At 41.4% G+C, this 14,166-nt stretch overlaps 1 protein-coding gene and 1 long non-coding RNA gene across 2 annotated transcripts; one reads left to right on the forward strand and one right to left on the reverse strand.

The window, feature by feature from the left end:
- The first annotated feature begins 8,296 nt into the window (after positions 1–8,296).
- LOC124279543 (trypsin-like) lies at positions 8,297–14,141 on the forward strand. The gene is made up of 6 exons (XM_046715361.1): positions 8,297–8,420; positions 9,221–9,407; positions 10,278–10,411; positions 12,584–12,736; positions 13,302–13,483; positions 13,846–14,141. The coding sequence occupies exons 1-6, from the start codon at positions 8,378–8,380 to the stop codon at positions 14,005–14,007; spliced, it is 861 nt and encodes a 286-aa protein (XP_046571317.1). The 5' UTR covers positions 8,297–8,377; the 3' UTR covers positions 14,008–14,141.
- On the reverse strand, positions 11,988–12,526 carry LOC124279544. Its single transcript, XR_006899409.1, has 3 exons — positions 12,375–12,526; positions 12,177–12,275; positions 11,988–12,062 (listed from the first exon to the last, which is right to left on the reverse strand). It is a non-coding gene; the product is annotated as an uncharacterized LOC124279544 (long non-coding RNA).
- Positions 14,142–14,166: the final 25 nt, after the last annotated feature.

Here is a 14,166-nt window from a genome sequence, read left to right on the forward strand (position 1 = left end):
GAACCACATTATTTTCCCTATTGCCTAACCCTCCTTGCAATGCTAAAGTCCTAAATGAAGCAAGTCTGGAAATATTTTTATATTTATAATTTTCTATCAATAATTACCTCATTTCCCACATATTACATGGCCTCGTGATAATCATGAATTCATGAATACATATATTTTATACACATCTGCACTTTGTTAGATTTGTTGTAAGATATCGGGATGTAATTGGGATACGATGAATTGGTAATCATGAATTCACGAATGTACTTATATAAATGGTATAGCATGGATGATCAGCGACATTTCCGTGTGGACTGTGACGTCGGGCCGTGGGCAACTGGACACTTCAATCATTCGTGACACCCCAATAGCACCACCCAGCATCACCCCAACCCTATCACAAGAGTCGCCAATGCCCATACATCTGTGCTTGTCCAAAGATCCGACCCCTGGGTAGTTCGCGACGTATAACTGGTTTAGTCGTATAGAAAATATCATTTAATTGTTTCAACTTAAGCAATTACATGTTTGTTATTTCATTTTCTCGATATTAAACATAAATTATTCATGAATGAATAAACTCAAAATGTGTGACCTGGTCTCCTGCGTCATTGCAAACCAAACGTGGATGATCCCCTTGTCTTGCTGGTATAGATTGGAATATTGACAGGTCGACGAATTCAGCTGATATATGTCTGTCTGGTGCATAAAATAACATTCTTTTACCCAACCTAATTCATCCCCAAATGAGTAGGGGCGGTGGGGTAGCCTAGTGGTTAAAGCGTTGGCTCGTCACGCCGAAGACCCGGGTTCGATTCCCCACATGCGTGCAATGTGTTAAGCCCATTCCTAGTGTCCCTGGGGCGGTGGGGTAGCCTAATGGTTAAAGCGTTGGCTCGTCACGCCGAAGACCTGGGTTCGAATCCCCACATGGGTACAATGTGTGAAGCCCATTTCTGGTGTCCCCCGCCGTGATGTTGCTGGAATATTGCTAAAAGTGGCGTAAAACCATACTCACTCAGTCCAGCTGCGTAGATCGATGCTCATTATGTCAGTCACTGGATTGTCAGGACAAGATTATTTACAGATCGCCATCATATAACGGGAACATTGCTAACACAAACATGTAAAAAAAGTAAAAGACGTACACTTCTAGTCACACGGTTGTAAATCATGTAAACATTTATTGTATATATACGGTAAATTGAGTAGGGGACGACGTGGCTGTGTGAGAGTAAGGTGTGGCCTCTGAAACAGTGTCAACTGTTCCGCTGACAAGCAGGGAGCGTGCACGACATCGTACACAGCGTTGTTCGTGGGCTGTAGTGCGTGCATCAAACATGGCTGTAAACCCCAGCATCTGAGACGCCTTGTTCTAAACGTAAAAAAGACCCTTAGAAACTTAGCTGTGTTTAATGACTTGTGACCCACAACGCAATTCCGGCAAGTTTCAAGTGCGTCGGCAGTGTGACTTACACAACATTCAACTGTGTTTCATTGGATTTTAAACGTTGAATTTTTAACTTATTTCCAGGGAGGATGTAGACTGTAATTAGGATACCTCACCAAGGTGTCAGCATGCGGTAGAGACGCAGTATACATTGATTTACAGGATCACCTTTCATCATGTTGGAACTCGAAGACTTCTTTGACATCTCAAAATGATATCTTGCGTATCAAGGTCAATCAGAAGTTTCTGAGTCCATGACGAAAGTGGACTGTGGGTTACTCTCAGCTCATACACAACGGGCGGCTGTTAGGTTCAGTCAGTGCTTGGCGTGTTGTAGTGATAGCAACAGTGATATTAGCGATAGTATGCTCTTTCGCGATAGACACGTGTGAACGTTTTGAAACCACTAAAATCCTTATTGCGTTTTCTTATTGAGATAAATAATCTTATATTGGTTGGCTGCCCCTGACACACAAATGACTAGTTGTTGGGAGGCTCAGTCATGATATGACGCACTTTAGCTTCCGGATATTAAAACTGTAAGGTAGAAGTTTAGCAATTTTTAAACGGTGCAGATAGTAGCGTGAGAAAGCGAATATTGGATAAGGTCTCATAGGAGTGTATGTTGTATCAGAGAAATCATGCGTCTGTTTAGTACGTCATCATACTGTTCCACAAAACAACCCAACCTTAGGTTAACCTCATGTTATCAAAAATTGAAGTTAGTCCGCTCCAACCTCAACCTCACTTATGTTCATATTGATATGTGTATGTATTCTAAATGCCTCTCAAAGACTGACTGACAGATTGGTTTTACGCTGCTTTTAGCAATATTCCAGCAACATCACGGCGGGGGACACCAGAAATGTGCTTCACACATTGTACCCATGTGGGGATTCGAACCCAGGTCTTCGGCGTGACGAGCCAACGCTTTAACCATTAGGCTACCCCACCGCCCCGCCTCTCAAAGAACTTAGATAATGTATATCTATAACAAAAAAAGGTTTTATGTTAGCATTTATCTTCGAGAAAGGGGTAATTGGAAACAAGTAATTTATTTTAATTTTGATTTATATAATAATACGTAGATCTAGAAGGAAGTTGTATTAAGGGTGCTAGGGTAGATATCGATCTGTGTAGATAGTTTTTCATCGTTTTGTACTCAGTGTTTGTCTTTTTTTTTGTTGTTGTTTAACGCCGCACTCAGCAGTATTCCAAATATGTGGCGACCGACTGTATAAATAACCGTTTCTGAACCAGACAATCTAGTGATCAACAGCATCAGCACCAATCTATGCAAATGGGATACGATGACATGTGGTAGTCTCCTCTTGCGACAAGCATGGGTTGCTAAAGACCAATTTTATCCCGGATCTTATCTTAATAGTGAAATGAAATAGTGATCAGGCTCACTAACTCGGTTGACACATGTCATCATATCCCATTTGTGTAGAACGATGGTCATGTTGTTGATCACTGGATTGTCTGGTCCATACTCGATTATATACAGGCCGCCGCCATATAGCTGAAATATTGCTTAGTGCGGCGTAAAACAAGTTAACAAATCAAACGAAATGAAATGATGAATTTGGTTTGGTCTTTTATAGTCGATGTATCTACTCATGTTTCAGACATATTGGACGTGCATTACGTGGAAAACCTTCTCTGCAATCACTTTTCATGTGTCGTTTTATTTTATTTTATGACCAACGTTTACAAACACAATTCATAAATATAACGAACTGACCGATATAACGTAATGAATCGTAATGTATTATTGTGTAAATCCCAACATACAGAAGTTTGTAAATTTACTTAATACCCAAAATGCAAATGTTATTTTACGCCTAGCCATATTTGTAAACAAAATCCATAACGTTTTATGATACTTATAAATGCCAGCGCTCCAAAGAACATGATGTAAAAATGTTACTGTACTTTTGGCCTCATGGCCACTCTACGAAATAAATCTGTCTGTCTGTCTGTCTGTCTGTCTGTCTGTCTGAATCGTAATTTCAGATTTGCTCCCACCCCAAGGAGGCCGTGATACAAATGAAATTCTGTTCAAACCCGATTGATTCGTTAACTTACTCGTGACATGTCGTCATGTCATGCTCTATGTTTGACAGTGCATAATATGCAAAAGTTCATGCATACAACATGAATAAAAAGCGGTTATACATGGTCGTATAATACGGAGCAAATTATACATTAACACACATGCCGACTCTCATCAGCAGCTAATAAGAAGAAGGAAGAATAGTTGAAGTAATAAAATAACAAATATTTTGCCTTGTATGTAATAATATAGATACCCCTGTTGGCATAGGAAACTAGCATGAAATCACAGCTAATCATCGTTTATAATCATATTAACGGGCGGTGGGATAGCCTAGTTGGTAAGGCGTTCTCTCGTCACGCCGGACACCCGGGTTCGATTCCCAACATGGGTACAATGTGTGAAGCCCATTTCTGGTGTCCCCCGCCGTGATATTGCTGGAATAGTGCTAAAAGCGGCGTAAAACTAAGCTCACTCACTAATTATCTTAACTGTAATACGTACACATATCATGCATTGAAAGGACTTCCTCCACTCTCCCTACACTCAGATTTAAACATATAAATCTTTAATTCGGATGGTTCTGTAAGTAACAAATTCTGCGTTGGCGCCGTCAAGTCGAGATCACAGCATGTATGACGTAAAATGGGGACATTGATGTCAAAAGAGACTGATTAAACTTGAAATAGACCACGGTGACGAGAAATCAGGAAAACACGGAGAGAGCGTTCTAACCCACAGTGATAATAGGAACAGGTTCCTTCAGGCTGGGCTTATAAATCTGTTTGTCCATGTCGCTTTATGCTCTTGAATGTCATAATATATAATGATAAAGAAGCAGACTCGCCCAATCGTTATTAATGTATGGGATGTTCGTGAACAGATTTATTTTTATTGCCCAGATATTATGCCCCGATTAATGCATTGTTTATGGGCGCCGCCTGGCTAGTGCCTTGGAATACATATTACAGGCGCTTCCATGAACAGAACTAACGTTACGTGAACTGTGTCTTTTCTCCTCCACATACCAAATGGCTTTGACCTAGGAGATGTTTTGGAGCAGTTCAGAAACCATGCCTATGAAATCGTCAACCAATCTGCTGGTTGACTTGATGTAAAAACCGCAAGAAAATACTGAAAACTGATTAAGACTCAAAGAGTTAACTCCCTTAATTGCCCAACGTGAAACTCTATTTACAAAACCCCCGGCGCTGTCACATTTTAGGACACTTTTGTTGACATTAGTCATAACCAATGTTTTCTTTTATCTGTACCACTCAGGTAAATTCTGAAAACTCATGTTAGTGTTTGAAGCATATTCTTTACTAAAACAGGTGATTATCCTGAAAATGTGCCGTCATAAAAAGCAATCAGATTTTAAATGTATTTAAAACGTCAGTTTTTGTCCTGCAAGTCGTAACTGATAAAAAAATACTGGTATCATTAGGTGACTCTGTAGTATACCCGAAGTATTAGTGTATAATCAGCATAATATAAGGATTGGATAGAGTGAGTGAGTTCAGTTTTACGCCGCACTCAGTAATGTTCCAGTAAATATAGAGCGGTTTGCAAATAATCAAGTCTGGACCAGACAATCCAGTGATCAACAGCATATGCATCGATCTACACAAATGGGAAACGATGACATGTGTCAACCAAGTCTGACCACCCGATCCCGTTAGTCGCCTCTTACGACAAGCATTGGTTACTGAAGATCAATTCTAACCCGGATCTTCACGGGTCTCTAAAATATGGAATTTTCAACACACCAGAAGCGCCTCAATATGTCACGTGTTGGTTCCCAGGGTAAAACGTAAAGAGTACACTAGAAATTGTAAAGAATAAAAAGAAGTTGTTACCAATAAAACGTGTCATGTATCAGCAGGGCAAGGTTCACGAATACAAACATCCATACGGATAATATATGCGACATCAACAATAATTCACAGGCTCTATTATAGAAAAGTGTGCTCTCACAAACGTAATAACATTTGTCACTAAACGAATCCATTTAATAAAAGACGTTAAGTTCTAAAATCCAGTAAATAACATTAGAATCTGGTAGAAATGTAGATAGATATTCCGTCGGGTATATATTCCGTCCTAAAATGCGTCTGATCGGCTTCGTTTCGCTTCTGCATAGGCACAAACAGACATGTAGGAGCTCACCAAACCTTGTACATAGTCGATGACAGCACCGGAACCAAAACCTTCAAACACCGGCACTAGATATTTTAGGAGCGCTTCAATCTACTTTCTCCTCACACTCCGGCGCAGTGATGACTTAGCATAACATCACTGACACAGGCTAATTTGCATATCACGTGACCGGACTTTTCTCTTGTTTGTAAACAAACGCGCATATTCATAATAAGAAGAGACTGGCTGGCGCAAGCTTTTCGGCGCTCTCTTCATAATGTTTTACATTGTTACAAATATATTCTTCCACATCTACGACGGTACTGACTGACTGACTGAGTTTAGCTTTACGCCGCTTTTAGCAATATTCCAGCAATATCACGGCGGGGGACACCAGAAATGGGCTTAACACATTGTGCCCAGGTGAGGAATCGAACCCGGGTCTTCGGCGTGACGAGCCAACGCTTTAACCACTAGGCTACCCCACCGCCCCTCTACGACAGTAAGGTTTATGGCAGTACATATTTAGATATCAAACTGGCTGCATCGTTTGCTCTCCGTCGGCTTCGATGACAGCACATGGAGCCGTACAACCTTTGTAAACAAAAGATCGCTACGCAAATCGAAATAGTGTTACATGTTTTAGGATATTTTCTCAGTGAAACTAAACCATTCTATCAAAGATGTTTCATTAGATGTGTAGACTCAGTACGACAGTGAACAAGTAGCTTGGTTTTACGCCGCTTTTAGCTTGGACCTTTAACGCTGATTCAGTTCAGTTCTCAGCTCTTTAAGAGGGACTTGAATCAGGGACATCTGGCTTTTATAACGAATTCTGCAATGCCCTAAGTAAATACTTGACTGTGATGGGTTAATCATATAAGAAGGTCGTACAGGTTTCTGATTTTCTGACATGCTTTGTTTTCGTTTGCCCACTAACATGGTGGACACCATTATACAGCGATGGATTGTGGGAAATTACTCGTCTGATTGTGAGGGTGCATTTTTAATAAGCTTAATTTAAAAAAAACACGCCATAAAGGTATGAGAAAAATGTACTGCTTATTAGGCGTTCGGTTATAAATATAATTGAGCTATTCTAAATCTGCCATAGAACTCTGATTTTAAAACATGTTAATCTCCCAGTTTAATTCAGAACACCATTTTATTGAAAACTGTAAACGGTCCTATAAAATACATGAACAATTACATAAGCTTGATGTGGACCGTTAGAGAAATAGAAACTCAGGATCACCCCCACCCATAAAACAAAATAACAACAAAAACTACAAAAAAAGAAACAAAACAAAACTAAAACTAAAAATCCAACAACGACCCCCACCCAAAAAAAAAAAAAACACACACACAAAAAAAACAAACAAACAAAACAAAAAAACAAACAAACAAAAAACACATTGATCCAATACTTTTTGTTACGAATTTTTTTTTATATAAATAAAGGTTTAAATTAAAAGAAACTGTAGATGAACAAACTGTCTAGGTTCCTCAACTCCCATTTGTGTTGACTGCTTCATTTAAGTGGGGGACCAGGGCAAACGGAAGTGTTATTGTACAGAAGCTGTGATACCCACTAATTAAGCGTACAATAGCGTCCAGTGTATGTATGTACTACCGACATAAGGTATGATGAAATGATAGGTAAGGTGTCATGACAAAAATGTCAGTTTAATTTATTTCGGGCGCGTAGAGCATTATCTCGCAAGCCCTCCATGTTCGGCGATGCTTGCGACGACGACGACAAACATGGCGATGTGACACATGTGTCCAGTGACCACCACATCCGAGTACACATCCGAGGACACAGTTTTAGAGTGGGTCACCACAACAACTGGGTTAAGAAGTCGCATCCCTAGGAGGAAGGATGCGTCGTGGCGATAGAGAGATCGGTCGGCCTGAATAATCTCAAAGGAGTACTATAGCTGTTGGTCGAAAGAATATTTTGTTGCTTAAGGTCCAATTTCTTTCTTTATGAAAACAGTATAATTCTATAAGAAAAGCCCGATTACGTACGATATATATTTAAACGATAATACAGATCTTGTATTCAGAGTGAAAGTCGTCTGTAATTTCAGTTTGGAGTGAGTGAGTGAGTGAGTGAACTGGGTTTAACGCAGCTTTGATCAGTAGTCCAGACATGTCAGCCTACAACCCTCACCACTCGCCCCTTTCCGTAACCTCCGGCTTGTCCCAGAATAACACGAGTGGTCACGAATGGTCAGCTTAGTGATGCAGGCTTCAGACTTTTTGCCTCTGTGGTGAAACTAAAGGGCACGGGTATGGCGCTGACAAACCTAGAAGGGAGTGAGTTTAGTTTTACGCCGCTTTTAGCATTATTCCAGCAATATCGCGGCGGGGAACACCAGAAATGGGCTTCACACATTATGCCTATTTGCTGAATCGAACCAGGTCTTCGGCGTGACGAGCGAAGGCCTTTAACAACGGGGCTACCCCACCGCCCCAACAAACCTTGGAACATTTTCGGGGTGAAACGAGATTGAAAGTGCTGTCGACAATATAATGACTGATAAACTTTCTTGCTTGGGTACTTCACGCAAGCTTCCGCTTGCCCCTATATTGACACAGTTCAGTTGGTCGTCGAACTTCCGAATAACATGAACTATGGAAGGGAGGTAATCGAAATGGTAGCGAATCGACGCTGAATAGAAGCCCGAGATTCATTGACACTGGTTTCAGTAGTACACAGTGCTTTGGAAACAATGGCAGCATTTCTGTCGTTGTTTGTTGTGTGCCTCGGAATTGGTAAGTATAACGATGATGAATATATTTTATTGCGTCTCATCCATGCATTGTTCGTTACTTTATTACCTGGATTAAGAGCATCAGTTTGCAGTCAAATGGCATCCTCAGCTCCTCTCGGAGTATACATTCGCCATTGGCGGATCCGATGTGTGCGTGTGCGTGTGCGTGTGCGTGTGCGTGTAACACAAGCCGTGCAAGCCATTTTCTCAGTTTTTGTTTTGTTTGTTGTTTAACGCCGCACTCAGCAATGTTCCAACTATATGACAGCGGCCTGTATACATTCAAGTCCAGACAATCCAGTGATTGACGTCATGAGCACAGATCTACGTAATTGGGATTACTTGTATCAATCAAGTCCCTTAGTCGCCTCTTAGGACAAACATGAGTTGTCTAAGAAGAATTCTAACCCGGATCTTTTCTCAGGACTCATTTTGCATTGCGGTGTCATATCTGTCAATATATATCTGTCAATGTGATATCTACCCGCATTGTTGTTTGCTAGAGTGTTGTTCGCTTCCTGTCAGAGTGAGTGAGTTAAAATTTAACGTCACATCGGCAATATCTCAGCCACATCGTGACGAGGCTTCCTATCAGAATACAAAAGAAGAAGCTAAGAAGGTGTCAAAGAATCTGATGATAAGACATAGTTTTCTGGGTCCAATATATTATGAGACACCGTATTACAAAAATAGTTTGACTAACGTGATGGTTATCTACCGGAGGTTCCCGGATAGACAAGGTCATGTTTTAAAGAGTTTCTTCCACATGTGTGTTCAGAATATACTTTTATCCTCCTCCAGCTGCCCTTGGACGTGTGGCTGAAGGCGTAGTGGGCGGCACCCCTCTTGAACCTGGTCAGTGGCCGTTCCTCGTGTCCCTCCACTTCAAGCCTGACCACCCGTTCACAAACAAGACTCGCCAGAGACATCTCTGTACCGGCACCCTCATCCGACCGCAGTGGGTCCTAACTGCCGGACATTGCTTCGAGTAAGTAAAACACATTTCTTTTTGACAGACTGACAGCGCACTTGTGTATGACAGAACTGGTTGATCAGAACTTTGAAATCGCGCTGTTTCATGCACATTTCAGAGTGCCTATTCATATGATTTGTCAAATATTGACGAAACTAAACTAAATGAATGTTTGATGGTCAGTGACATAAGGACGTTAAGTCTGCAGTTTCTGCTATTTGACGGCGGTCAGTGAATAATGAAGTCTTCTAAAATATTGGAAAACACGAGTAGCAAATTAACTACTAAACTAAAAGGGGAATTTTTGGTTCCCAAACATAGGGTTCAACAATAATAGGGTTGACAAATATCTACATAGTACTATATAGATAATTCCGGTACTGCTAGACAATCAGTGCTACTAAAACACCTTGAAAACAAAGATACACTTGCCTATCAGAGATTACCTATATCAAAACAACGCATGATGAAAGTATACGAATGTTTAGTGGATAACAGTTTTGGTCAACAAATTCCCTAATGAAACCTGCTGAGTATCAAGATGCACTCGCCTCTTTCCGTGATATACAAGAAGACATGTACCCCTATCGTACGCCATTATTGCCAAGAATCGTGGCAAACCAATCAAATCGCGCGTAGTAAAACGCATTTCGAAGCATGAAAATGGCGGCACCGTTGAACTTTGAAACTTCGCTAAACTACCCAAAGCACAATTCAAACATAAACATTTTTTTTCAGACGTAAAAACCAGTCGTCCCCCTAATTGTTTTATCGTGGTATTCGTAATCCTTTTAATGTTTAACCTGTGACACTTTAATAAACTACGACCGTCCGGATGTCTGTCTGTCTGTCCCGTCTGTCTGATGATGTTTCCTACATTGACAGTGGAGAAGAATGGGACGGACTGGAGAAGAAGAGCAACTGGATCGTCATGATCGGCGAACACAACCAGTACAAGAACGAGGGGACAGAACAACGGATGAGGATCAGGAAGGTCTTCAGACACAGGAACTACACAGGTGTGACTCTCATACACTACCGGACAAAACAAAGTGTACACTAAAAACTGGATTTACTAGAATGATGAAATCTGAGAAGTATATAATACAGCATTTGTTCAAGCATGGCAAAGACCGCAGAAGTAACTATAATGTTGATCTGGCCTCATGAAAATGATTTACCATGTCACTAAGAGCATGTAAGGAGGCCAGAGAAGAAATGTTTTACAATCTGTGATGTCGTGACTCTACAAGCATCGCCTTTGTATGTATCTTTTTACCACGTGATTAAGTCTTTGGGCCTGTGTATTACCACATATACACCAAGAACTTAATTAAGCACTCCCTGTATATTTGCAGTGATAGGTTTTCAACACCTATCAACACCTTTTAAAACTTCTCGTGGTGAGCACGATGGAAAGTCGTGAGTTTCTCTGACCCGTATGATCCTTTGACTCATAAACAAACGACAAAATGATTGGAATCCATGTTGATTGTATGATGATAATTGCTCATTTAATAAAAACATTCAAGGTTACACGATTCAAGGTTAATACCGAGTGTAACCTCCATATGACTGTATGACAGCCAGCACTCTCCTTCTCATGCCCCTGTCAGCCTCCTGATCCTCGGAAGGGGCAGTCTACCCCATCCCTCGTGTAAAGCAGCTCCAAATGGGCCATGTTCTGTATAGGAGGATCCCTATGTTGCACATGACTACAAATCATGGCCCATATGTGCTCCAAAGGGCTAAGATCGGGGCTCTTTCAATCGTGTGGTATGTCAGGGGGTGCTTAACTATAAAATAAGTTCTTTGTGTATAGCTAAACAGTGATGATTTGGAGATTTTACGTGCGCTTTTCGCGTACCAAACGAAATCCAGCCTTTGCAATTGTTTTGCTGAGGATGCCATTTGTACCTGTCCTTATACCTCGTCATTACGTCTTTGTACCTGTCCTTATACCACGTCATTACGTCTTTGTACCTATCCTTATACCACGTTCTTTGTACCTGTCCTTATACCACGTCATTACGTCTTTGTACCTGTCCTTATACCACGTCATTACCTCTTTGTACCTGTCCTTATACCACGTCATTACGTCTTTGTACCTGTTCCTTATACCACGTCATTACGTCTTTGTACCTGTCCTTATACCACGTCATTACGTCTTTGTACCTGTCCTTATACCACGTCATTACGTCTTTGTACCTGTCCTTATACCACGTCATTACGTCTTTGTACCTGTCTTATATACGTCATTACGTCTTTGTACCTGTATACCACGTCATTACGTCTTTGTACCTGTCCTTATACCACGTCATTACGTCTTTGTACCTGTCCTTATACCACGTCATTACACCTGTCCTTATACCACGTCATTACGTCTTTGTACCTGTCCTTATACCACGTCATTACGTCTTTGTACCTGTCCTTATACCACGTCATTACGTCTTTGTACCTGTCCTTATACCACGTCATTACGTCTTTGTACCTGTCCTTATACCACGTCATTACGTCTTTGTACCTGTCCTTATACCACGTCATTGTAGCGTCTTATACCACGTTATTACCTACCTGTCCTTATTACGTCTTACCTCTTTGTACCTGTCCTTATACCACGTCATTACGTCTTTGTACCTGTCCTTATACCACGTCATTACGTCTTTGTACCTGTTCCTATACCACGTTATTACGTCCACGTCATTACGTCTTTTTTACCCTATTTCTTACCACGTCATTACGTCTTTGTACCTGTTCTTATACCACGTCATTACGTCTTTGTACCTGTCCTTATACCACGTCATTACGTCTTTGTACCTGTCCTTATACCACGTCATTACCTCTTTGTACCTGTCCTTATACCACGTCATTACGTCTTTGTACCTGTCCTTATACTACGTCATTTTGTCTCTGTACCTGTTCTTATACCACGTCATTTCGTCTTTGTATCTGTCCTGATACCACGTTATTACGTCTTTGTACCTGTCCTTATACCACGTTATTACGTCTTTGTACCTGTCCTTATACCACGTCATTAAGTCTTTTGCACCGGTGTTTATACTATGCCAGTAACTTTGTGACGTATCCAAGCCATCCTCAAACTTGATTTTGTTTTTCACATCTGAGTTCCAGGACGCCAAGACTTTAATTAAGCTAAATGTCGGCGTTAAACTTTAACTTTAACATTTAAGCGCGCCCCCTCCTACGGGATCTGACCCTCCTGAAGTTGAAGCGTCCGGCGGTCCTCTCCCGGCACGTCCAGCCTATTGCCCTGGATACCGAGGGAAGGTGCACGGAAGTAGGAGCCAATGTGTCCGTGGCAGGCTGGGGGCAGATATCATACAGTTAGTAGCGTCATATCACAATGTCTGAGTGAGTGAGTGAGTTTAGGTTTACGCCGCACTCAGCAATATTCCAGCTATATGGCGGCAGTCTGTAAATAATCGAGTCTGGACCAGACAATCCAGTGATCAACAGCATATGCATCGATCTACGCAAATGGGATACGATGACATGTGTCAGCCAAGTCAGCGAGCCTGACCACCCGATCCCGTTAGTCGCCTCTTACGACAAACATGGGTTACTGAAGATCAATTCTAACCCGGATCTCCACGGGTCTGAGATATCTAGAGGCATAACTGGACTTGCTTAGGGCAATAAAACTACAATAACAGGGGAAAGAGAGTATAATAAGGTAAAGGGGCTGAAAAAACGAGGACCGACAAGGGGCAGTCCGCCAGTGGAGAGTGCTTTCATTCCTTTAGTTTAGATTTTATTTCTTCTGAGTGTACGGGTGGTTGGCTGAAGGGAATATGTTAACTGACATCAATGGTATTCTAATGATTATAATAATGTTTCGTTTTATACTTCACAAATATCGGAGTTGAAAACACTAATCCACCTTTACAGGGCCTCTCGGTTGGAGCATGTACATTCCACTCAGGGTGAACATCACGGTCATTGAACAGGACCGGTGTAGTACAGGATATGCTACCGTACCAGACGATGACCCGGACAAAGCTTTCTACGCCCCAGAGGAAGACTCGGTTATCTGTGCAGGCAGCCCCTCGGGAGGCCGGGATGCATGTTTGGTGAGAAATTAACAGAAAATATCGAATAGTAAAGTGATTTATTATATACACTGATTCAAAGTAGCAATATGGGAAAGTAAGTGACGTTATTAAGCGCAGTTGTAGTTATATAACAAATATAAATTGATAAAAACGATCAACTTATTATTCGATCTAAAGAATCCATTCATTTTCTATATTCAACTCTGTGGGGAATATAGGTGCGTCGCTACCCCATCCTATCGGGTACCCATTCGGTACCCAACTAGGTGAACATGGATTTTAACACCTTGTCAACATCATGTTAAAACATTATTCTGTGATCACCTGTCCAACTAAAATAGGTCGACCTGCCGGTAAATGATCTTTTGGGTTCTTTTCAGGGTGATTCTGGTGGACCTCTGGCGTGTTACTATGACAACGAGTGGCACGAGGGAGCTGTGGTCTCCACTGGCTACAACTGTGGCAAAGCGGAGTACCCAGGGTTGTACACTAAACTCACCTCGTACCTGGACTGGATCGAACACACTATAGACAGACATTAGGACCCTGTCCTACTCAGCTAACTATGGCATCTGCAGGGAAGCTGGACACTCGCATGCTTGCAGTCAAAGTCATTTGATTCAAATCGTCAAAATTTCATTTCATATGCTTCTAAATAAAATGCCATGGTACAGATTAATCTACCGTTGCTTTTATCCAAC

Source organism: Haliotis rubra, unplaced genomic scaffold (genome assembly GCF_003918875.1).
Source record: "Haliotis rubra isolate DU_JTF1 unplaced genomic scaffold, ASM391887v1 Scf252, whole genome shotgun sequence".
NCBI lineage: Eukaryota > Metazoa > Mollusca > Gastropoda > Lepetellida > Haliotidae > Haliotis > Haliotis rubra.

What these genes read in the sequence shown, in the direction of transcription:
- LOC124279543 (XM_046715361.1), top strand. Translation starts at nt 8,378, where the DNA reads ATGGCAGCATTTCTGTCGTTGTTTGTTGTGTGCCTCGGAATTG. An exon ending in CAGACACAGGAACTACACAG is followed by an intron (nt 10,412 to 12,583) that starts GTGTGACTCTCA and finishes TTAACATTTAAG; the next exon opens with CGCGCCCCCTCCTACGGGAT. An exon ending in CTGGGGGCAGATATCATACA is followed by an intron (nt 12,737 to 13,301) that starts GTTAGTAGCGTC and finishes CCACCTTTACAG; the next exon opens with GGCCTCTCGGTTGGAGCATG.